Below are 25,470 nucleotides of genomic sequence, written 5' to 3' on the forward strand. Positions count from 1 at the left end.
AGGGGTCATGTTTACAACTTCTTATGTCTTAGACAGCTGATGGCACCAGTAGTGGAGTCATGGCCCTTTCTCTTCTAAGCAGGGACTCAGTATTAAATAAGAGAGCTGGTCTAAGAATCGGATGTCCCCTCAAAACCTACACCCTGTGAATCAGGCAAGAGAGCAACCTGATGTCAGAAAGGATATCAACAGATAGAGAACGGAGCCAGGTCACAGAGCCAACCCAGCTGCCAGGGTGAGACAAACCTCATGGTGGAATTTCCAAGGATGAGAGGTCCAGTCTCTATCCATGGTGAGGTCTGACCTCATGTTGCTCCCACCCTCTAATACCCAAGAGTTCCTTTGTCACTTCACACACATCTTTATAACAGAGCTCTTTGTCTGGGTTACAGGTGTGGTCTCTGTCTCATGAGACCAAAATACAGATGAAAAAAAAAAAATACCATAATCAGTAACACTAAATCACCCATTGGACAGACATTACCAACCTCACTTTGTTTTTTCAAACAAAAACATTAACATTGTTTAAAGATCGTAAGTTCTTTGCCCAAGCGAACACAGACAGTGAATGGTGAAGCCATGAACTTCACCTTGGTCTGTCAAATGCTTTTTTTCCCACCACATCAAGATAAAAGAGGGGCATATCAAGTTATACATCATCATAATTACAGTTTCAAGTATTGACTAAAATAATTTGATTTCCACCTGGAAATTTTTTGAGGTAGCAATGACTGTGCCTGATGACTCAGGCCCACAGAGGGATAATTGTCAGATATTTCTCCTACCTACTTTTTATATGGATCTTGAACATTTGAGAGCATTGAAAAAAATAATAGTGCTGCAAAATGCTGGAGGCAATGGTCTTTTGAGTAATCCTAGGTTTCTAAAAATCTGGTATAATTATAAAAATAAGGCTGTTTTGTTCCCTCCCATGCTAAATTCTTCATCAAAGCTTAGGCTTACAGGGTTATTACTGAGAATTAGCATCCTAAAGCCCAAGGTATGTGAAGGGACCACGAAAAACACAGGATGGGGGAGGTGATAAAAGAAACAGGGAAATTTGGAGACCAGCTCTTTCAAAAATAACTCTTTGCTTGGCATAGCAGAGTGCAGTGTATAATGTGCTTACATACACATTTCGTTGAACCTTGTAACCATCCCAGAAAGGCAAGATGCACAGATATTATGATTCCCATTAAATTGATGTGGACTGAATTCCAAGTAAGAAAACAGACCTGTCAAAAACAACACAATTAGTACATGGCGGAGCTGAGACCTACATCATTGTCTTCAAGCTCCTTGACTATTGTATATCCCATGACACCATGAAATCTGAACTGCAAGTAAAGCCACTGTTACTCAAATGTGATTTCAAGATGCAGGGGCAAGAAGACTAAAGGAACATGGGGAAGGAAACAGACATAGGTCATGGGTTCCAGTTCCTGCACTGTCTTCAGGGAGCGATGGGACCTTGGCTGCCTCTTCAAAGACCATTCCCCGCCCCCAGGCCCTCACCCCAGCTCTCATACTCTGTTTGTTCGATGGTCCTTTATTGTGTGGGCTCTGCTTAAAATACTATCAAAATCAAAGTTCAGGTAGAGAGGAAGAGATGTTTGGTGGTCTTGCTGAAGGACACTGACTTGAGATGCTCAGATTCTACCTAGGAGCTGAAGGAAGGCAAGGTAGCCTTGGCCTCTAGACTTCATATTATCTATTAAGCGAGGGATGTCAACCCTGTGAAGTCTCATAAGAGATGTCTGGCTATCTTCATTTAGGTTCCTCTAGATTCAACAAATGTTGATGATGAGGCTACAGGTTAGGCATTATGGTACGGACCACTTTCATCTCCATTTTGTGCAAGAGTAAGGTTCAGCCTAGGGAAGATAAAGTACTTTGTCTAAGGTCCTATTGTAGGTCCCAGAACGGGGGTATGAGCCCTTGTCATATGACTTCAGAGCTTGAGTGTCTGACTGCTAGACTGTCATCCTGTTATCTATGAACTATGGTAGGCTGCTGTGCCCTCAAAACTCTGATTGGGGATTGGTTAATTTCCCTTAGATATGATAATGATATAAAAGAAGGCGTAAATTATTTCTGCAAGGACACGTGGATGACAGAAGAATTAGCCCATCTATAGTTTATTAATTTTCTTTTTAGGGTCACACCCATAGGATGTGGAAGTTTCCAGGCTAGGGGTCAAATTGGAGCTACAGCTTCCAGCCTACACCACAGCCAGCCAGATCCAAGTTGCATCTGCAACCTACACCACAGCTCATGGCAATGCCAGATCCTTAACCCACTGAGTGAGGCCAGAGATTGAACCTGCATCCTCATGGATACTAATCAGGTTCCTTACCACTGAGCCACAACAGGAAATCCCAGTTTGTTGTTTTTCTGATTGGAGGTAAAACTGACCCAAAGAATGATTTAGCAAAGAAGGGACAAGTAGTCAGGGACAAAGTCCATTTTGGTCTCCAGGTGAAAGGAGGGCCAGGGTTGCTCATGGGGAAGGATTTCAGATCTCTTGCCATCTTGCTCCTCCCTCAGGTCATCAGTATCCTCAGCACTGACCCCAGGAATCCATCAGACAGTCACATGCAGAATAATATGGAAAGCTTCCTCTTCCAGACTCTGACTGCTCTACTGATGCAGCTCAGCAGAGCCTCACTGTGTTTTGATGGCACACTTCAGAGAAATCCCAAACCTTGACCCATCACTGGCTCAATTAAGAGAGACATGGCCAAAAGACATAACTTCAGAAACCCACAGTTTTCCTTACTGATAAGCTATTGTTGAGCATATCATTTGTTATGATATACATTCACTTCTTTATGAAGATAGGGACTTTTTCCTCAAATCTCAGCACAAACCTTGGTTGTATGGATCTTACAGGCCCAGCACAGTATAGCAACTGATTTTGTTTCTTTCTTTGCATTGGCTATTAGGAAGCTCTTGGCCAAACTGGTAGCACCCTTTCCCCCAAACTGCAGGGCCTTATGGTATTCATTCTCTATGTTATCCTCACATTCCATCTGAACTTTTTGAATGTTCTGGAGTTTTCATTTTGAAAAATCTTAAACCCTGTTAGAGTGCATCTCCAATTTGATTGTTCATCAGAAGCTCCAGGGGTACTTGTTAAAAATCAGTTTGCTGGACCCCATCTTTGCATTCCTGACTCAGCAGGTCTAGGGGGAAGTCCAAGAAGGTGCATTTATAACAAGTTTCCAGGTGCTGCTGCTGCTGCTCATCTGGGAAGTACACTTAGAAATGCTGCATCATTTCTTTTTAAGCTCTTTCAAGTTGTTTTTGGAATGAGACAAGGTAAAAACTTAATAGATGACGATTAAGTAGATAAGAAAATGAAAAGCTCTCTCATTGTCCTCTAGGGCAGTTGAATTTTTTGATTCTAGTCCAAAGAATTACATTTTCTCTTGTTAAATGTGATCTTATTAGATTAGGTGCATCCTTCCAACTTTGGCTCTTCCTTGGATCCTGATTCTTTCATCCCAAAACTTGGCTCTTCCTCCTCCTGGATCTGTATCCTCTGAAAATGTGGTTATCATGCCATTGACTTTCATGTCCAAATCACTGATAAAAATATTGGATACGCTGTCACCTTCCTGGTTGCTAAGGTTGTTTGCGAAGATCGCAAAAGATGTCCTGGAGGGAATTCAAGACAGAGGGCCAGCTGACATGTTTTCAGTTTCTTCAACCATGAGCTCTTCTGATTCCCTGACACATCTCTGAGATAGTTTGAATTCATGTATAATAAGTACTCAATAAGACCGTGAGCCTTACTCTTTGTGGCTGATGGCCGTCAATGCCCCTTCCCCCTATAGCAGTGATTGATGACCACGTGGGTACTGCCTGACCGAGCCTCAAGTACAATCATTTTCTGGATGCATGTAAGGATCACGATGGTGTTTCATAGATAGAGAGATGGATCCTAAATGCATACATTTTGACCCCAGCTCTGAGGGTTCGTTTCTCCCATATTCTCATATGACATCAATATTGAGAAAAATTGCTCTAATAGCTTCAAATCAGCTGATCCCTTGAAGAAGACTGGACTATCCTGGGTGAGGTGGGCCCTTTCTGTGATGTGTCCTCATATGGGGCTTTATGATGGTAGGAGGGGCCCCCAAGAAGCCAGCAGATCTCCGGTTACCCCCATTCTCAGTTCTTGGATGGTGGGGGATGGGAAGAATAGAAATGGCTGGTGGCTAGTAATTGTAATACATAACACTTCTGGGGTATATACTATGTTTCAGGCGTGGTGTTAAGTGTTCAAAGTGTGATGTTTAATTTTTTTGATGTGTTTGTGGGAGAAGGTGAGCTCAACGTCCCACGCCTCCGCCATCTTGATCCTTCCCCCGTAATTTTTACAACAACCTCTTAGCGCTAATTGAGGTTCCATGACTAGACCATGACGTTGCGCTTAGGTAAATGACTATTACCCCACAGTTTACAGAGAACGAAACAGGGCCATATCAAGGTTTACAAAGCCAAGGGGCAGAGGGCATTGTCTCCAGAGGCTTTCCTTTTGAGAGACCCTATTTTCCTACTACTCTTGACCCATCTGTCACCCTGAGGACTTCCTGTTTATCGAGCAGATACTTAGTAGTAGATATCCCAATTTAGGAAAGGGCAGTTTTACAGAAGTCTGGGCAGAGAACTCACGCAGTCGAGAACTCACATGGATGTGTTAACAGACAAGATAACCATGGAATCAAAACACTGACCCCCAGAAAAGTTTCCCAAAGAATTGCTCCAGGGTCCTCTGTTGTCGTAAGCAAAGCTAAATCTAAATCCTTAGCTTTCACTTTCTGGCTCCTCCTCAAGTGAGTTGCCTCATCTCCTTGAACCTTGGTTTTCTCATCTCAAAAATGGATTAGTGACACCCTCACCCTTTTGGGTGTTGGTGTGGATTGTATGTGACAATGCATGTTAAACACGGTGCCTCAGATACCATAAAAGCTCAGGAAATGTGAGCTGCTATCACTGTCACCACCACCATCATCATCACATAAGGAAGGTGTCACAGGTCAGGCAACTGGGAAGCAGACTCTGAGCCTGAGATTTGGGTAAAGGAGGGCTGATGGGGGTACTTCAGGGAACAACACCTGGAAGGGAGTGAGGGAAGCTGGACTGGGTAGACGGAGAGATTGAAACACTGATGTAGTAGGAAGAAGGGCTTCATTTATCCATGGAAAGTTCTGGAGCTAGGATGGTTCCTCAGGTCCCAATGAAGCAAGGCAAGGAGAATGGGCCTTTTAGCCCTTGCATTAGCTGGTCATTAGAGGAGAGCTGACCCCAGAGAAGTGGTTCTGTCTTGGGCAAGGATGCTTCCTTTCAATGAGGGCAATTCCTCAGAAGGGAGGCAGCCATGAGTCCCCCAGTCGGGGAAGCTGGGGAAATGAGCGCCTAGGAAATGGCCCAAAGGGGGTTCTGGGTGGGGTACCCCAGTATCCACTACAAAAGGGGTATTGCGATCTTCCTTTATGGCGTTCTATTCCCTTCCGGGCACAGAGCAGTGGTCACTGAAGGTGAATGTTTATGGAGGTGTCCTTTGCACAGCAGCCCCAGAGGAGTAAAGGCTAGAAGTTCTTATCGCCAGTGCTGGGAAGGCAGAGAAGAGAATGAGCTGTTTAAATTGGGACCTAAAGGATGAGAGGAAACAGAAAGGGGAGATTTGCAGAGATCAAAGCGTCAAGATGAAACAGAAATAAAGGAAAAAAGAGAATGGTAAAGGCAGGTGAACCATCACAACACATGCAGGAGTTGATCTTAAATGTTCTCACTATAAAAAAAGAAGCGCTAACTATGTGACAGGATGGAGGCGGCAGCTAATAGGACCTTGGTAATCATTTTGCAATTCATAAATGTATCAAATCAACACTTGTACACTTTAAACTCACATAATATTATGTGTCAATCGTATCTCAATAATGCTGGAGGGAAGGGGGAAAAAGGGAGCCCTTTACAAGGTTTTATAGCCAGTTTTCAGCTATGAGAACTATCCATGCAGGGTTGGTAAACTCCTTGGGAAAATCCATGAAAAATAGTAGCTCGGGCTTTCTATGTATCTGCTGGAAGGCCGATGCCACAAGATGCTGGGGGGAACACAGTTAAATTCCACGTGGGAACCTGGACCTCCCTCTCTCTGCTTGGTGAGCATCAGGGACCCAGTATTCATGGCAGCTGCTGCCAAAGGCTCCTAACATGAGGCTTTTCTCTGAGTAGAAGCAACCCTGGAAGGCGCGTCCATCCTGATTCTTCTCTCCTCTGGCTGCGGCCGTGTTCGTCAAAGCAGTGAATTCCAAACCTAAGTCGGGCCTGAGAAACACGTGTTTGAGTGGTTCCCTTATTTCCCCAGAACTGAAGTGTTTGTTTTTGTTTCTCCATTGCAGCCCATAAATTGACAATGTCTAGGGCAACAGGCACTGACCTCCGAAAATCTTGCTCCCAGTTCTTTTTTTTCCCTTCCTTCTTCCCTCCCTCTTTCCTTCCTTTCTTCTTTTTGGCTTTGTTTAAGCGCCCATTTTGTGATCTCAGGACTATGAAAACAGACTGATACAAAACTTCTCTGGAAGAAAAAACACTCTTCACCTAAAAGCAAGGATAACTTAAGAGTTCCCACTGTAGCACAGTGGGTTAAGAATCTGACGGCAGCTGCTTTGATCCGCCGCCTGGTGCAGTAGGTTGGCTAAAGGATCTGGGCGTAGCTTGCAGCTATGGCTTGGGTTCAATCCCTGGCCCAGGAACTTCCATATGCCATGGATGCAGCCATAATAAGATTTTCTTTAAAATAATTTTTAAAAAATAAGGATAACTTTTGTGCAAATCTCAGACGGCATCTCTCATTTGAGAATAGCCATAACGGCCCTGGAGGACCTCAAGAGACCAAAACCATCTTAGGTCCATCAGAGTTTGTTCTCCACATATGTCAGGGGAGGGGCTGGAAGGGGGAGGAGAATTAAGAGGTACAAACTACTACACATAAATAAATAAGCTATAAGGGCACATTGTATAGCACAGGGAGTATAGCCAATAGTCTGTAATAACTCTAAATGGAGTATAAGTTTTAAAAATTGTGGGACTTCCCATTGTGGCTCAGCAGTAATGAATCCGACTAGTATCCATGAGGACTTGGGTTCGATCCCTGGCCTTGCTCAGTGGGTTAAGGATCCAGTGTTGCTGTGAGCTGTGGTGTAGGTCGCAGATGCAGCTCAGATCCCACATTGCCATGGCTGTGGTGTAGGCAGGCAGCGGCAGCTCTGTTTCGACTCCTAGCCTGGGAACTTCCATATGCCATGGGTGTGGCCCTAAAAAGCAAAACAAAACAAGACAAAACAAAAAAAAACCAAAACCTGAATCACTCTGTTATATACCTGAAACTTATACAATATGGTAGATCTGCTACACTTCAATTTAAAAAAGAAATGCAGGGCTCAGTGGGTTAAGAACCAGCCTAGTATCCATGAGGATATGGGTTAGACCTCTGGCCTCGCTTGAGATCTTCCATAGGCTGGTGTGGCCGTAAAAAACCAAAAAAAAAAAAAAAAAAAAAAGCGGGGGGAGGGGAATAAGGAAAAGAAAAGAAAAGAAATGCAATAAAACAAAAAATTATAGAAAAGAAGGAGTAACCTCTGAACAAATAATTTTGCTTCTGCTAAGATCTTCATCAACTAGTAAATAGACTCCTCTTCAAGTCCGTTAACCAAGAACAAATAACTAAAAACTGACACTCAAATTGACTAAATAAATAATTTGAAATGGTACATAAGCATAAGAGACAGGATAGAAATTTTAAACAAAACTTTTCGACTCCACCATATTTTCTTTTTCTTTTCTTTTTCTTTCTTTTCCTTTCTTTTTTTTTTTTTTTTTTTTTTTTTTGGTCTTTTTGCCTTTCCTAGGGCCGATCCCACAGCATATGGAGGTTCCCAGGGTAGGGGTCCAATCGGAGCTGTAGCCACCAGCCTACAGCCAGAGCCACAGCAATGCGGGATCCGAGCCTCGCCTTCAAACTACACCAGAGCTCATGGCAACGCCGGATCCCCAACCCACTGAGCAAGGCCAGGGATCAAACCCCCAATCCCATGGTTCCTAGTCGGATTCGTTAACCACTGAGCCACGACGGGAACTCCAACTCAACCATATTTTCTAAACAGACTGTCATGTGTGATGCTAAAACAGAGCATGGGATAGTGTTAAGAACCCAAATTCTTTTTATTTTATTTAAAAAAAAATGTTCATGGCTGAACCCATGGCATATGGAAGTTCCCAGACCAGGGGTGCATCTGAGCTGCAGTTGCTAACTATGCCACAGCTGTGGCAATGAGGGATCCTTCAACCCACTGCGTTGGGCTAGGGGTCTCACCCACGCCTCTGCAGCAACCCCAGGCACCGCAGTTGGATTCTTAACTCACTGTGCCACAGTCGCAACTCCAAGAGCCCAAATTCTAAAATGAACTTCCTGGTTTAAAATCTGACTCTTCCACTAATAAACAAACACAAAAAAGAGAAAACTTTTTTATTATAAGTACACCATTTCCCTCTATCTCCAGAGAAAATAAAATACAAAGAATTTTTTTAAAAAAAGTGTTATAGATGCTCCAAATCCCTTCTCCCGGCCATGGCTACTGATACCAGTCCCCCCCATGTCTGTCTCCCCATGATCCCACCTGCCTCGTCTCACCATTATTTTTATTTTTATTTTTTTTTGTCTTTTTTCCTTTTCTAGGGCCGTTTTCGCGGCATATGGAGGTTCCCAGGCTAGGGGTCTAATTGGAGCCATAGCCACCAGCCTACACCACAGCTCACCGGCAAACACCGGGATCCCAACCCACTGAGCAAGGCCAGGGATTGACCCCGAAATCTCATGGTTCCTAGTCAGATTCGTTAACCACTGCGCCACGACAGGAACTCCTCACCATTATCTTTAGATATGAAACATGAAGTTCTCTAACACAGCTGATGTTTTCTGTAATCTCCCACTTTACCTGTTAAAGACATAAAGCTGTTGTTGCCCAGGCCAGATGCCTTTATCTAGAACATATGACAGGCAATACCAGCCTGAGCTACAGCTGTACAAGTCTGTTATTCTTCAGAGAGAGGAAATACATTCTGATCATACGTCCAAATTAGTATGCCAAACACAGAGGTTTCAAGCACAGAACAAAACGACCAAGAAGATACACTGAATGTCCAAATATCAAGAGCCGTTTTCAACAGAAACAGAAAAGCATGGCATGAATGGCTCCAAAACAAGTTCTCGTTAATGCCAAGCCTCCCCCTTGGATGTCTGGACCTGGAGAAATTTCTTTACCCGCAGCATCTCCTGCGGATACAGCAGGTATTCATTCCCAAGCAGGTTCCTGAAAAGGTAAACATCTCTATGGTCCAGGTTAGATACTGACTTCAAACAGGTGCCTGGTGGTGACTGGTTATACAGTATATTCAATCTAATTTAGTTTTTTTCTTGCAATCCATCCATAATTTATTAAAACCTAAATTACATGTATATTTTAATACAAAGTCATATTTCCTTTTTTGCTTTTTAAAATTTTTATTGAAAGACAGTTGCTTTGCAATGTTGTTTTAGTTTCAGTAATAGTCTTTTTTAGATTCTTTCCCATTATAGGTTATTACAGGATGTTGAGTATGGTTCCCTGTCAGTCTAATTTAATTTAAATTCAACAGACCTCCCATGATTCGGGGCTTGGCTCAGGACCAGTGTTACAGTAGCGACAATGACGTCCCTGCTTCCCAGGCGCTCAGAGATGAACGAAACCCATGACTGCACCGTAGGACAACTCCCCAACGGGCAGTGGGACAAAGCTGCAACTAGCTCAGGGAGGGCAGTTACCAACTCATCTTCAGGAGTTATGGAGGCTTCCACAGCAGAGTGTCACTTAGGAAGGGCTGTGCCCTTTGCTCTCGTTCTCCCAGCATCTTCAACCTCATCCTGCCTCTCCACGGAGGGGAGAAGGCTTACAAGCCAGTGCAACGTGCTTACTGCTTGACTGCTCATTGGCGCCCCAAAGAGAATGGGTTCCCATAGAGAAACAGTCCATTTTTGCTATATCATGACAGTTTATCTCCTAAGTCATTGCTGCTGACAACCTCCCCCCCAGTATTTCACAACAGGAAAACAGAGTCAAGGCTAGAGCAACAGTGCCCCATAGAACCTTCTGCAGTGATGGCAGCCGCTAGCCATGCGTGGTTACTGAACGTTTGAGATGTCACAAGTGTGGCTGAGGAAGCGAACTTTCAATTTTACTTAATGACCATTTAAATTTAACTAGTCTTTATTAGAGATATGCCAATCAAAACTACAGTGAGGTACCACCTCACCCCAGTGAGAATGGCCATCATTAGGAAGTCCACAAATAAGAAATGTCGGGGGGGTGTAGAGGGAAGGGGACCCTCGTACACTGTCAGGGGGAATGTAAGTTGGTGCAGCCACTGTGGAGAACAGTATGGAGGTTTCTTAAAAAACTCAGAATAGAGTAACCATGTGAATTACCAATTCCACTCCTGGGCATATATCCAGAAATGATGAAAACTCTAATTTGAAAAGATACATGCACCCCATTGTTCATAACAGCACTATTCATGATAACCAAGACACAGAAGCCATCTAAATGTCCATCAGCAGAGGGATAGATAAAGATGTGGTATATATATTTACACACACACACACACACACACACACACACACAAATGGAATATTAGTCGGCCATAAAAAAGAGTGAAATGATGCCATTTGCAGCAGCATGGGTGGACCTAGACATGATCATACTAAGTGAAGTAAATCAGAAAGAAAAGGACAAATACCGTGTATCACTTATATGTGGAATCTGAAATATGCCACAAGTGAACATACTTACAAAACAGAAGCCAACTCACAGATATAGAAGAGCAACTTGTGGTTGTCAAAGGGGAAGAAGTGGGGAGGGATAAGGTAGGTGTTTGGGGTTAGCAGGTAGACACTACTACATACAAAAGAGATAAACAACAAGGTCCTACTACAGAATACAGGGAACTCTAGGTCAATATCCTGTAATAAACCATAATGGAGAAGAATATGAAAAGGAATATGCATCTATATGTATCACTGAATAACTCTGCTGTACGCTGGAAACTACCAAGACATTGTAAATCAACCGTACTTCATTTTCTAAAAAAGTAACTAACCTAAGAAAGAGGCAGTAGCAGCATCACTACCCTGCTGTCTTCCCCACAGACTGTGAACAATTCCAAGGTAGAGAGTTTGTTCTAAAATCCATCTTTCCTGTTCACTGCTTAGCCCAGGGCGTATCTGAGTCTGGCCAACAATGATTTCTCCACTGACGATGTAAGGAGAAAAATATCTAGGAGGGAGGCAAGCTCTTTCCTTTCCTTCCACTAAAGGGAATTATTGGTTGGCAGCCTTGCTGTGTCATAAAGGGGAAACTGAGAAATCAAAGACCTGCTTGATTGAGGTGCTTTGGGAGGAGCAAGTATTTATTGTGGAAGATAAAAGAATTGATGTGAAAGGTGAGCAAAGAGAGAGGTGAGCTGGCAGGGGCAAGGTTCGAGAGGCTGGGAGAGTTTAAAGAGCACAGGGAGAGAGGCTGGGCAGAGGAGGATGTAAATTGGAAGAGAAATTCTTGGAGAAGTTTTTCTTCATAGCACAGATGGATCCAGCTTTGGCGTTTTCTCAAGGACGCAATAGAATTTGACAGTGCTTTTCAATTACATTGAAAATCGGGCTTCTATTCAAGAGTGAATTGTCCCAGCTAAATCTAGGATACAAAAAGGGGGAAAAAAGAATAGGAAAAGGAAAGAAGAATGCTGAGAAAGAGCAAAGGGAAAAAGTCGAGTCTCGCACAAGGGCTGTGGGTTGAGGACAGAGGCATCGATTTCAAGTGGGTGGGACGGTGTTTGGTGCCTTTGGTATTTATTTCCTATGAAGGAGCAGCCCCGGGGGCATGGACTGGCTCCTCTGAGGTCCTCAGAAAGGGTCTCCAGGACCTGAAAGCAGGAAGACCTGAAAGAACTATTGGGGGAGGGGCGCATGTTTTTAGCTGCTTTAGGCATCCCGGATTCCGGCTGCAAAAACATTGAGTCAGAGTTTATTACAAGGTCCCCAGTCTGAACGGTTTTTAGTGAGTTTAGCTGGAGCATAAAGAGACTCCAATTACAAAATCATTCAGACCCATCATAGGAACAGTGGGTTTAATATCTCCCCATTAGCTGATTGAACAAGGTGTAGCATAGATAAATGAAAGGGAATTCTTTTTGATCTTAGGCAGGGATCTTTTTTTTTTTTTTTAAGTCTGTTTCTTGATGGATAGTTACTTTAAAGAAGCACTGGGAGGAAGCGGAGGGGGCTGTGTAGAACGCAGTTTGAAAGCTTCTTTAGAGTTTACTGTAGAATTTAGACTGTCTGAGCCAGCGGAGTTGCCCCACTATGGATCTATTTGCATGAAGAGCAGATAAGCCTTCTGGGGGAAAGAGAAGAACTCACCCTAATGGAAATGAGAGTGGAAGAACACAAGCCTGGAGGAAGAAGCCTGCCAGTATTAATTCCAACTCAGATTGCCCTTCAATTTTAGGAGTTTTTGTCTCTAAAACAGAGGAATATGTCTGAGAGAGGCCTTGGAATGAGGGAAAGCCTGGCTCAGTTCCCAGCTCTCTTTGTCTGATTAGTTGTGTGATCTCAAGCATGTTCTCTTACTCTTTTGATCCTGTTCCTTCATTTGGAAAATGTTGGGTACCCTAGAAATTGCTCTAAAACACTTAACACAGGCTCACACAGAAAGCACTCAATAAAGGTCATTGTGATAATAATGGTGATAAGCAGTTAACAACAAGAGTGTCGTTATTAGCTCCACGCAGCAGGAGCACAGAATACAGGAGGTGGCATATTCTGATTTATAACCTATGTCGTTGGACGTGGTGGGGAGTGGGGGCAGTGTGCAGTCTCAGCCGAGGGTCAGGCTTCACCTGCGATGGAGAGAAAATAAAACACCCTGAGTGGCTTCAGTGTATGGGGAAGAGAAGAACAGGGCAACAGGAGAGGGCCAGAATCAATGGGGGCAGCAGAACAGTGTTTCTGAGCACCAGCCAACACCCCCTAAGAAGCCCTTGCAACTCTCTGGAAAGTACTGAAGGTGGGGCTCCCCATACCTACAAAGGAAGGTAGGAACAGTCCTCAACTCACTGCTGGTTTTAAGAGGTTGATTTTTTTCAATAGTGTGGAATATTCTTCTATTTTCCAATTTAATTGAGCTGTAACTGCCATACTCTATTAATTTAAAGTGTACAACATAATGATTTGATGTATGTATGTCTTGCACAGTGATTACCCAAGCGCATTTAGGTTAGTGAAGTGTTGTTTGAACATCCAGGCTGGCGGGGCCTGGGGTTCCCAGGGGTAGAAGCATCGCAGGAACACTTGAGTTAAGTGCTCTTGGGATAACCATCCTCAGAAGCCCACGCTGAGTTCTCTCTGAGAGCCTGAGTCTCCATGGAGCCGAATGTCCATAAGGAGGAAATGACAGAGTATCTTGAAACATCAGCAGCCCCTGTCTCCAAGCCTTTAGAAAGTAGAGGATTTAGAGGATTCAAGAAGTGATCGTTGGGAGGTCCCGTCGTGGCTCAGGGGTAACACACCTGATTCGTGTCCATGAGGACGTGGGTTTGATCCCTGGCCCCACACTCAGCAGGTTAAGGATCTGGCGTTGCTGTGGCTGCCATGTAGGTCGCCAGCTGCAGCTCCAGTTCAACCCCTAGCCTTGAGACTTCCACATGCTGCGGGTGTGGCCCTAAAAAGGGGAAAAAAAAAAAAAAGTGATCTTCAGGTTTCAAGGGAACAGACCGTGTCAAAGAGAAGCAAAACGCTCCAAAAACATAGCCCCTTTGGAATTCTTGCCATTCTTCACTCAAAGAGCTGCCTGCTGGAGAGATGCAGAGCTCTTGCCAAAGAGATGAGATGACAGAGGGGCCTGAAGGCACGCTGGCTTGGATAGGCCACTGTTAGTATCAGGAAAGTCAGATTTCCAAGTGACATGGCCACGTGTGTAGAAATACACACCTAACACTTTGGGGGAAAGTCAGCGATAGATTCACTCTGTCACCACCAGAGTGCCTACCCTTAACCAAGCACCAGGCGTGGTGTGCCCCAGTCAAATGGAAACGGGGACCATGTCTGGAACGTGCAAGGTTACCAGAATCGTGGACACCTTGGACCCCTCTTTATAGGGTGATGGGCTTCAAAGTGGCAATTATATAGGTTATTTAATACGATTTAGGAACTCTGTGTTGAGAAGTGTAAGGTTTCAAAATCAGATACAGAGCTGCCTTCTCCAGCCCCCCCTCTGATTCTTCAGTTTTTCTGGGTGAAGAAGAGTCTCCTGTCTGCCATGATGGCTTCCCTTTTGATCCATCCAATGTTTTTCTTACCTGCATTGTCTGGTAACTGCCCTCCATCCCATTTAAGTATCAACCCCCCCCCCACACACAGACAAACACACACCACACACTGATGTCATGTGTTCCTGGTGGGGCTGTCAGTCATGATGCTCCGTTCTTTTATGTCAGGGTAGGAGGGCATAAGATGCAAATGTGACCAATCACAGCACCTCATCCCCTTGGGCCAGAGAGAGTGAGAGAGATCCAGGGGCATGAGGAGCCAATCACATTCCTTCCTGAATATATGAAAATTGAGAGGAAAAAACCTTGGCATGGGGGCTTGCTAAACTCGCAGAAGCCACCTGGGGCGAAAGGCCACCATCTTTCCCAGTGTCAAGAAGGCAACTCATTGCAGTAGCCAAGTCCTATGAATCATGAATCTAACCCATGAGAAGGTAATAGATGAAAGAAGGAAAGAGGGGAGCCTAAAAGTCCCCCTCTTCTAGGGTCTCCATTCAGAAAACTGTATGAAATGCGGAAGGACTTTCTAAGGGTTTTGTTTTTTTGCATCTTCTCCCCACCATTAATATATATTAAGCAGATACTATATGACAAGGACTTCATTCATTCAACAGATATGAAATGTGCCAACATCATTGCTGGATACTTTAGACATGATCTCTCTTCTTATCCTAACACCCGAACAAGTACCCCATGGGGACTATAATTATCCCCATATTACAGATAAGCAAACTGAGGTTCAAAAGATTAAGTCATTTCCCCAAGGTTATAGGTTGCTAACACGATCAGATCCAGGACTTGACTCCAAGTCTGTTTCACCTCAATGGTTAACTCTTTCAGAACCAAAAAAGCATCCTGATTGCCCTCCAGTTTGGGTGTTTCGTCAGTGCCAGGCCAAGAAATGAATCATTATCCTTCTTCTCACAGAACAGAGACATCCTGCCCTGGGCTCTGGGGACTACAAGCATTTGGAAAGTCAGGAGTAAGAGGATCCAGTGCTTTAACCTGTCAAGGGGGTTCAGTTTGGAAAAGCACTGGTTGGTACGTTCCCGGCTCCAGCACAGTGCTGGGGAAGACCCTTGACCCTTGGCTGAGGGTCAGATCATCAACAGAAGGGGACCGAGGACAGGAGCCCACTGCATATGCTCATCCAGCAAATATCACGTTCAAAGATGAAACAGCCCCTTTCACTGGAGCATCTATTTTATCTCTTGGGCCTTCAGACACTAATTTATTCATCTTAATATCATGGCTCCAGCCAATGTTCTGTGTAAGATCACACACAGAGGAATCAAACTAATTTGAGATTACACGCCCGCTGCCCTTTCCTAGGAAGTCTCTTCTTGTGTCTAATTAAACTTTTTCTTCTATGACAAATGCCACGATGCCAAAAAAGATCCCAAGGAAGAATACGAGGTGGCAGGAACTTGGGGTCACCCGGGTGCTATGCCCCATGTCTGGGTGAACTTTGCTGTCAACAAAGAACATCAATGATTTTCCCAAATGTCATGGGACTGTGCTTCCTTTGAACACTTGCGAACCAAACTCCAAAGGTTGGGCTGTTCTGCACACCCAACTATCAAAAAAAAAAAAAAAAAAAAAATCCCTGGGTCTGCCCTGGATAGGTGTGCACAGAGCTGGTGTGAGGGGGCAGAACATCAGTCCTGTCCATTCCCAACCCTGGGAACAAGACTCAAAAGCCAGCATCCTGCTGCCAGCACAGTTTGATGGGAGATTACCAGCCCAGGAACCAGAGCTGGTAATCTCTGGGTTCAAGCTCTGGTTCTGTCTTTTGCAGCCTATGCAACTGAGGGAGGAAAATAACATTTCTTGAGCACCCACTATGTGCCAAGAGCAGTCAGGACGTTGACAGACTCTCAGCCAGTCTTCATAACAGTACCCCCAAGTGGGTGTTATTACCAAGGTGAGGACACAGGCAAGTTGAAAGTGCTATTTGCTGAAGATCACACAGCCACAGTGAGGCAGGGTTAGGGGTCTGCACTCAGATCTGTTGTAGCTTCTCACTCTTGCCACTTTGTCTCTCAGTCCCCTTTTTTCCTCTCTTCAAAAGTAAGGATGATAACCTCATGCGTTGTGAGGGTCAGATGAAAAACAACGAGGAGGATAGGATTTATTGTTGCAAAGATGCTGCACACGGAGAAGAGGGTGAGCTCGAATATTGGTCATCACTCCCTTTGCCCATCCTGGGCCACCTGCCATTGGCGTCTGTCTAATTAAGATCAGACTGCTGTTTATGGGAACCTATATGCCAGCTATCCTGTAAGATGCCGTATGCTTCCTTTTCCTATGAAATAGACGCATCACTGATTCTGAGCTTCCTTTCTTCCCCCAATTGCTGGGGAGACAAGAAATCTGTTCCATTATTGCATCAAGGATAGACACTCTCACCATCACCAACCCTCCCTGGGGAAGACACAGTTGATGGGAAAATGCACACTTCGATGCATCAGAAAGTCCCCTGAAGCAGCATCTCCATGCTTCTATCACTAGTAGGGCTCAATGTGACTCAGCAGAGTCATCCTTCCCTGTCACGTCCTCATAGCCCCATCCAACACAGAGGGATCCAGAACACTTTATTCTAGTCTCTGTGCCAGAGTGGCTCCTATCTCAGGCATTAGAGACCTTCCAAGCAATTTCTCGGTTTTGCAAACATCTGTGTCACTTGACCTCATCTGCCCCATTTGTTTATTTGAATAAACCCAGGGAAGATCATACTGGTCATATCTCATTGAATTGGCCTTGTCAGGGAGACTTTAATGTGGCCTTGTTTGGGAACATTCTGCGCTCAAGTTGCCGATGCAGCAATAGACCACTGGAGGCAAAAGGGGCAGAGAAAGGAACTCAGGGTTTGAGTGGAGATTGTGTTCAATCAGCATGAGTATTGCGGGTCAACAGGCATGGCAACGTGGTCCTAGGTGGATCCCCAGAGCATCCTGTACTTCAGAAATGGAGGGAAAGTGGATGCCATTCGGAAACACGATGGCCATTTTGGCAGGGGAGGGGGCAAGATGGCACCATGCAGTTTTGAGTCTCATCAGCTCTACTTCAAATCCATCAAATGCGTTCACGGTTCTTCCTCTGTATTTCTGAGTCCAGTCTGTGTGCCTCTCTGTCTCTTAGTCTTTCACTGTCTCTCTGCCCCCCGCCCTCTCTCCACGGTGCCTTTGGCCCTGTGTCTCTCTGACAATCTGACTCCCCCACAGCAAGAGTCTAGGAGGAAGGCAGACTTGGATCTTGACCCTGTTCTTCCACTTAGCAGTGTGTGCTCTTCACCTGTCTCTGAATGTCAGTTTCCTCATCTTTAAAGTGGAGATAGGACCACCGATCTTGTTGAGTTGCCATTAGGAGAAAATGAAGAGCATGTAGCAGGCTTGTAACTCCTTGCTGGCTGACGGCAAGCGCCCAGTAGACCTGAGTCCCCCCCCTGCCCAGCTCCAGTGCACTTTACGCTTGTGATACATTAGGATCCTACCAACCTGCTGGCTTTCCTCTAGCGTGGCCTGCCCTCAGCCCATCGGCAGATCAGCCAATGGAGCCCTGACTGGCTGGAACTATTTTTCATCCAGTTGGTCTCATTCCAGCAGTCTCACGTAGCCTCTTGCTATAAATCAGTCTGGGAAAGTAAACGTCCAACACCCATTAGTGCCTTTCCACCACAAGCCAATTTGAGCCACAAAACAGACAGGCTAGTTAATGGCCACTTAAATACGTTCCTAGTGCCAATCTGGAGACCCTCAGCCTCAAATCCTACCCATTCTTGTCCAAGAGAAGCTCCCCCGTGACAAGACTGCTGGCAACATAGGCACAGGTCTGACCCCTATCAGCTGGCGGGGGGACCACAAACCCTAGCTTGCATAGAGCAGTTCCAGTTTGTCCCTGCTGTCCCAGAATAATTATTAATAGTGCCCTTTTCACTCTTCAAGAGTTCCGGTCTGAATGATAAACTCTCAGGGTTATCTATGGAAACCAAGAATAATAGTTTAAATAATAATATCCAGTATTCATGGACCACTTGCACTGTGCCAGGCATCACTGCCAAGGTCTTGATGGACTGTGTATCTCATTTAAACCCCCTTCCAGCCCTATGAAGGGAGATGCTATCATTATCTCCATTTTATAGACCAGGAAGCTGAAGAGGAGTAAGTGGCACTTTCAAGGTCAGTTAGCATGAAGGGCACTGTTTGTGCCTCACTCAGATCCCTTTTACTGGGCTGTGCACCCATCCACCACCTGAGAAGAGAGCTGGCAGCTCAGAGCTCAGAGCAGTCACGCCCCCTCTTTGGTGGAGAACTGCCCTCAGCACCAAAACTGCCTCCGCTTGACAGGTTTCCCGCCCCCACTCAGGAAGCAGCTCGGAGCCCATAAGCCACTGATGACAGGGCGTGAGGGGTGCGGGGTCACAGAAGTCTTCCCCCATCGCTACCAGGTCAGATGGACTCTGTGATTCAACTCATACTCCAGAACTCCTGCTGGGGTCCAGCAGAGACCCAACTCTTCTTGGCTCCCTCACCTGCCCTAGGCTGCTTTCTTGCTCCCATTCACCTGAAAGCACCCCCTCCATCAACCACTTCAAAAAGCATCCGTGTTTCAGGCTCTGCCTCCAGGGGATCAGACCTGAGATAGCCAGTTGGCAAGTGGCTGAGATGGAACATATGTCTAGAAAGGTCTCGCTCTGCATTTCTAGGCAGATGTGATGGGATATTGCCTCCACTAGATTCGTGATTTAAATGATGGCCTCCAGGGCATCAAGTCACCAGGAAATAGGTCATCGAGGCACAGATACGAGAACAGTCACAACTACTGTGTACTTAGTGCCGACACTGGGCCCGTCTCTTTTCTTGCATCTGGTCCTCTCAACACCATGACACTCATCTAATGATCTGCATTGTGTAGTTGAGGCATGAAAAACTTTGGATGGAGTTCCCATCGTGGCGCAGTGGTTAACGAATCCGACTAGGAACCATGAGGTTGCGGGTTCGATCCCTGCCCTTGCTCAGTGGGTTAACGATCCGGCGTTGCCGTGAGCTGTGGTGTAGGTTGCAGACGCGGCTCGGATCCCGCGTTGCTGTGGCTCTGGCATAGGCTGGCAGCTACAGCTCCGATTAGACCCCTAGCCTGGGAAACTCCATATGCCGCGGGAGCGGCCCAAGAAATAGCAAAAAGACAAAAAAAAAAAAAGAAAAAAAGAAAAACTTTGGAGAAGTTAAGAGACAGTTTCCCCAAGGTCACACAGATCCAGTTTCTCCAAAGACCATGCACGTTTTCTGCTCGGCCCCTTAAATGGCTTGCTGTCTAAATTGTTTAACGAACAGTTGATGAAATGGGTTCCCCATCAAAGCTGATGTTCTCATAACAGTTTAGACAGGAGACTAGACTGGGATCTTGATCCCACCCCACGCTGCCCACAGTGGTTCCTTCTGAGCTGTGTTTGACCATCAAACCTCCACTTTGGGGGGGAAAGCCATGTTACTGGGGGAAGAGCCAGAGAATGTTTTCTTAAGCCAGACATAAACAGATCAAAGGAGCCACATTCACTAAAGAAAGGAAAGAAAGCAAGCTTACACGCCAAAGGTCCACAGAGGTAAATCACATCTCTTGTGGCCTTTTCGCAGAGGGAGACAAAATTGAATACAAGGCAAACAGCAGGACTTTAAAGAGAGACAACCCAGGATTCAAGTTCTGTCTGGGTGAGGTTTTAAGCAAACCACTCAACATCTCCAAGCCTCAACTTACTCTACCACATAACCTGTCTCATTGGACTATAAATAGAGGCATAAATGAATAAAATATGGATTTTTTTTTTTGCTGCCTCTTCTCTTCCATTTTCAGAAAGTTCATACAGTAACCAGCTTAGACCCTCACTGTAGGTCTGAATAATACTAGTTCAGATGCACTATGCTTTATCCTCTAGCAAAAGGCATATCCTATTTGACGATAAAATATTTCCATTAAAAATAGAGAACAAAAAAAAGAGAGATTGAGAGAGAGACACACAAAAGGGGAACCTTCATCCAGGAGGCCATCAGCTGATTCATAAAACTACAGCATGACTCATCTGGGCTCCCAAGGTTGGACGTACAATCAGTGGCATCGCTGGCCAGCCAATCCCAGCCCAGTGGAGGAGGAAAGGCCCAGCAGGCAACCTTCATAAACCGATTCCAGTCCCCACCTGCAAAACCGATTAACTCCACTTCCAGCGTGGGGAAGTGAAAATCACTCTGGGCCCTTTACAATGTTGTTTTCCAAATCCAACCCCCCCCCACAATGGCTGGTTGGCTTTCTGAACAGCTGGGGTGGGGGATCCACAATGATTCCAGTGTGTGTGTGTGTGTGTGTGTGTGTGTGTGTGTGTGTGTACAGCTCCAGTGAAGAACAGGCTTATGTGTCTTGTCTGCCTTTGAAAATCAATCTCCAGGCTTTCATCTTGACATTTATTATTTCACAATGCTTCAGGTCCTCTCAGCATTTATGCAGTAAGCAAAAGGCTGGACCAGCCTCCCAGGATAGACCATGATGGGAGATGATATAAAAAAAAGAATGTATATACACACACACACACACACACACATATATGTATGTATGATTGGGTCACGTTGCTGTACAGCAGAAATCAGCACAACCCTGTAAATCAACTACAATTCTTAAAAAAGAATGAAAAGGACTACTTAAAAAAAAAAAAAAAAGCTGGAGAACCCAGACTTATGTGCCCTGCAGATGGGTCTCTTTTCTTATAAAAAGTAGCTTCAACATTTTCACTCTCTGAATATACACTGTGACAAAGAGTCTGAGAACCCAGTCCAGTCGTCAGTTTGAAGGGAGGATCATAAATTACACAACATACACACACATAATAAAAACATAATATTTTTGATTAGTGGTCGAGGCTGGAGAATTATTGATACACAGTTTAAATTTTACTAGGCAGATGTTCTTCCACCAGCAGGTGAAGAAAAAGAATGACTCAACCATCCCCCTCCAGGCACCTCTCCTCCATCTCTTCCTTCCGCAATGATGTAGTCATTCAGCAGTAACTTACTCAGGACGTCCTGGGTACCAAGCTCCGGCCAGACATTGGGAATTTATTGGTGAGCAGGGCGGAGGTAAAGCTCAGCCTCTGGGGATCAGTCAGCTTGGTTCAGCAAGAGTTAACAAAATAGAACTGGATAGGATCCCCCAGTTTGCCATAGCCTCTTGCCCTGACCTGAGTTTCCCAGAGAGAGACCCCGTGTTCAGAGTCAAACATGACCCGCCCCTCCGATGAGGAGTGAGCCAGAGACCAGTGCCTCCCTCCCTCCAGCTGCCTCCCAGCCTGGCGAATGAAAGCTGAGCCAGCTCTTAAAGTGGTCAAGGGGTGGGGAAGCTCCTTTGCATTTTTCTCGCCTCTAGGCAGTTTCAGATTCTGGGTTCTGGCGCCTCTAGGCAGTTTCAGATTCTGGGTTCTGGCGCCTCTAGGCAGTTTCAGATTCTGGGTTCTGGCGTCTAATCTGAACCTGGCTGCTGCTTTAGGGAGCAGCATCTATTGGGGGATTTCAAACACAGCGATGGGAAGGGATGGGCCCATCTCTCTGTGCTCACAGCAAGTTCCCCCTGAAAGCTTCCCAGGGTGCCGCTGCATAGACATCTCCAGGTGTCGGTCCCCATCAACCCTGGAGGCGAACCCTCCCTCCCCAGAACTCTGGGGAGATGACCATATAGTGACAGTGCAAGAGAGGCTTCTACACCACAGGAGGAATCCCAGCGGCAGTGGGAAGTAGAAGGGTACTTGCGTGGCTGAGCTCCTTCTGAGATGGGAGCAGGAGTTTGGAGAAGATGAGCAGTTTGTTTGTTTGGTTTTCCTCTTTAGAGAAACACAGAAGATGCTAGTGGGGAAGTGGGAGGGTTAAGTAGTAGCTTTGGCCTCATGATTTGCAGGGCTTAGATGCTGGGTATCCCCTAAATCCCAGTTCCTTTTTCCATATCAGACCAAAAGGAGGGGAGGGTGCAGCCCTGAGGAGTCAGGACGCATTTCCCCAGCCCTGCACCCTGTCCCCAGCCCCACCAGGACAATAACTAGATGTTAAGAAAAAGATGCAGTAACAAATCCTAGCCATGCCACTTAGTGGCGGCTGAATGATCTGGGGCAAATCACTCTCTGAGCCCTCGCTGCCTCACCTGTAACGGGAACAATGATGGTACCTAACTCACTGCGTCCCAGAAAGTATTAAATAAGATCGCACACATAAAACTAAAAAAAAAAAACAAAAACAAAAACAAAAAACCACCAAAAAACAAAATACGATGGCCGATACACGGTTAGCCGACGATTGTTAATTTTTTAGCTATGTTATCATCAAACCCCCTCTCCTGGCAGCTCAGCTGTCCTACCCCACGGAGAGCTCCCGCAGCGCAATCTTCGAGACCCTGAGCGAGGGGCGCCACCATCCACCTTTCCCCTCCCGGGAGCTCACAGTCTCCTCTGGTCACCCCTACATCCAGCTTGGGAAGGGCGAGGGCCACCTCTAGACATCTCCCCAGCATCAGCCGGCCAGGGGCCGCGGGGTGAGACCCGGGTGAGGACGCGGAGTGGGGACGCCCACGGAGGCTCTTTCCCGGGCAGCGTCGTCCCCACCGAGGCTCTGCCACCCGCTCCCGCTCCCGAGGAGCTCCAAGCACGCAAAGAGAGAAAGGGAGAAAAGCGCGGATACTGAACCAGGCTTTGACGCGGATCTTGAGCTCGCCGTCCTGCGGCTCAGGCATGGCCTTCCGGGTGACCCGCAGCTTGTTGAGTCCCCCGAAGCCGGCCAGCACCACGGCCCGCATCTCCTGGGCGTCCCCGAGGCGGTGAGAGCCGCCGCCGCCGCCCTCCGCGGGCTCCTTGCCTGCCTCCTTCTCGATCATTTGCTCCGTCTCCTCTGCCTTCTCCACGCCTTCCTTGGCCATGGCGCGCGGGGGCGCGGGGCGCACGGGCTGCAGTGGCTGTGGCGCGTGGGGCTCGGGGCTCCTCTCCCGCGGGCTCCTCCTGTTGAATGTGGGATGCTCCGCGGTGCAATGGCTGCAGCCTCTGCGAGCCGCGCCGCGGTCCACAGCCTCCGCCGTAATCCTCCCAAGAGCTGCGCCCCCACCCCGCTCCACCTCGCTCCCCACAGCCTTTCCCTACCAGAGTGAAGCCTCAACTCCAGTTTCTCAGCCAGTTTCAAATCAGGCTCTTGATCTTAGATCCAGAGTCAAGGTTTGCCCAAAACTCGTGAATAAAACACGCAGAGAGAACGCCATCTCCCCGTCCGTGGGCCCATATACTTCGTTATATACGGCGCAGGCTGAGCGCCTTGAAATGGACAGAGATGAACGTTTAGGCCTGGAGGATGCCTCCCCGCCCCAAGGTTGCCTCCTCTCATGGATCTGTGAGGGCAGACGGGACAGACGGGATACCGGGCTGTTTCTCAAGTCACTGGCCATGGCCAGAAGAATGGAGAGGTTTAGGATATGGGAAACTAGAAATCCAGCTCACTTCTCTGAAGAGTCCAGACCCAGTCTTTGTACTTGGGACCTCCAGGGTTATAGCAGATGCTCTTCACCCAGCACTGCCAGGAACATTTCATGATGGCTAATTTGCACCATTTGCACTATTTGGAACCATCAAAGAGACTCCAAAAAAGAATCCTGTACCAGAAAAGGATCTTGTTCTTGCTTTGACCGCCTACCCCCAAAATCATATCAACAGTACACTCCCTCCCCAACACAGGCAACACAGTCACACACACACGCACACACACACACACACACACACACACACACACACCCAACAGTAACAGACTTTTTTGTATTTTGTTATCAAGCCCTTTGAAAGAGAGCTCTGAGAAAAACTTAAGACTTCTTAGGAAAAAAAGATGAGGGGATTGCCTTGCAGCAGTTTAGAGAAAGACGCAGTTGAGAAGTGCTAGGTCTATATTCTAGTAACTGTGCAGCAACAACCGGCCTTGGGATCTTGGATAATTCAGTCTTTCAAGCCTCAGTCTTCCCCCTCTGTAAAATGGGTACATCAATTTTCTGTATTTGCTTTGCACTGAATGCTGGGCTAGATACAACTCTTGGCCCCTACCTTTCAGGAAATCATTCTTGGAACATGAGGCAGAGATGGACACAGCCTACAGAGATACATGACACAATGAAGGGTTTCAGTGCATCTTTTCCATCCATTTCCCCCTTGGCCTCTCTGCTCTAGTGTCTGGCCCTCTATTCCTCAAAAAGAATATTGGTTTCCCTCCTACCACTTATTATCCCCGGGCCTGGAATGTATGTCCCACCTCCTTCAACTGGATAATTCTTACTTCACTCTCAGTTCAAGCGCCCATTTCCTCTGAGTGGCTCCCCAACCCCAGGGTGTGTCAGCATCCTGTAGAATAAACTCTCATGACAGTTTGTAACAAACTTTTAGATGATTACCTGATAATGTCTTTCCCTTTTCCAACTGTAGTCTTCATGTGAGTCAGGAGTTATTTCTGTGTTCATTCAGCATGGTTTCCCCCGTGACTTAACACGTGATTGGTACAACAGACTATGACAAGAAAAATGCTTGTTGAATGAATAAATGAGTCCGTGCATGCAGATGTTACTGTTGGGAACCCAGAGGAGAGAACCAGTTAACTTGCCCCAGGGAGTTGAAGACCTCATGGGGGTGGGGACCTGAGCCAGACCTTGAAGAGGAGCCAGGTTCCTCAGACAGGTAGATCACAAGTACCCTCAAACACCTAGAAAGGTGACAGGCGAAAGGACTTTTGGGAAGACACTGCTTGCTCTTCATGGGCTGAACATTGGCTGCATCCAGCAATCACTGGCATTGAGGCTGAAAGTTTGGCTGGAGCCAGATTTTGGGGATTTTTACATCCATGTTATGTTATAAAATTTAAAATGTAATCATGGAAGCATTGGGGACCATCGCTGTCTTAGAAAAGCAAAAACAAGGGGTGGCCTTACTAGATTGTACTTCAGGATAATAACTTGGGCAGTAAGTGGGTGAGGGGTTAGATGATAAATTTGCTGAAAGTA

At 46.1% G+C, this 25,470-nt stretch overlaps 1 protein-coding gene across 1 annotated transcript in view; it reads right to left on the reverse strand.

Moving 5' to 3' along the window:
• Positions 1-23,507, reverse strand: part of VAT1L (vesicle amine transport 1 like) — a 163,046-nt gene extending 139,539 nt beyond the window's left edge. The window contains exon 1 of the mRNA XM_003126850.6: positions 23,135-23,507. Coding sequence (XP_003126898.3) covers positions 23,135-23,364 — 230 coding nt within the window. The 5' untranslated portion in view covers positions 23,365-23,507. The remainder of the gene's footprint in view (positions 1-23,134) is intronic.

Source organism: Sus scrofa, chromosome 6 (assembly GCF_000003025.6).
Source record: "Sus scrofa isolate TJ Tabasco breed Duroc chromosome 6, Sscrofa11.1, whole genome shotgun sequence".
NCBI lineage: Eukaryota > Metazoa > Chordata > Mammalia > Artiodactyla > Suidae > Sus > Sus scrofa.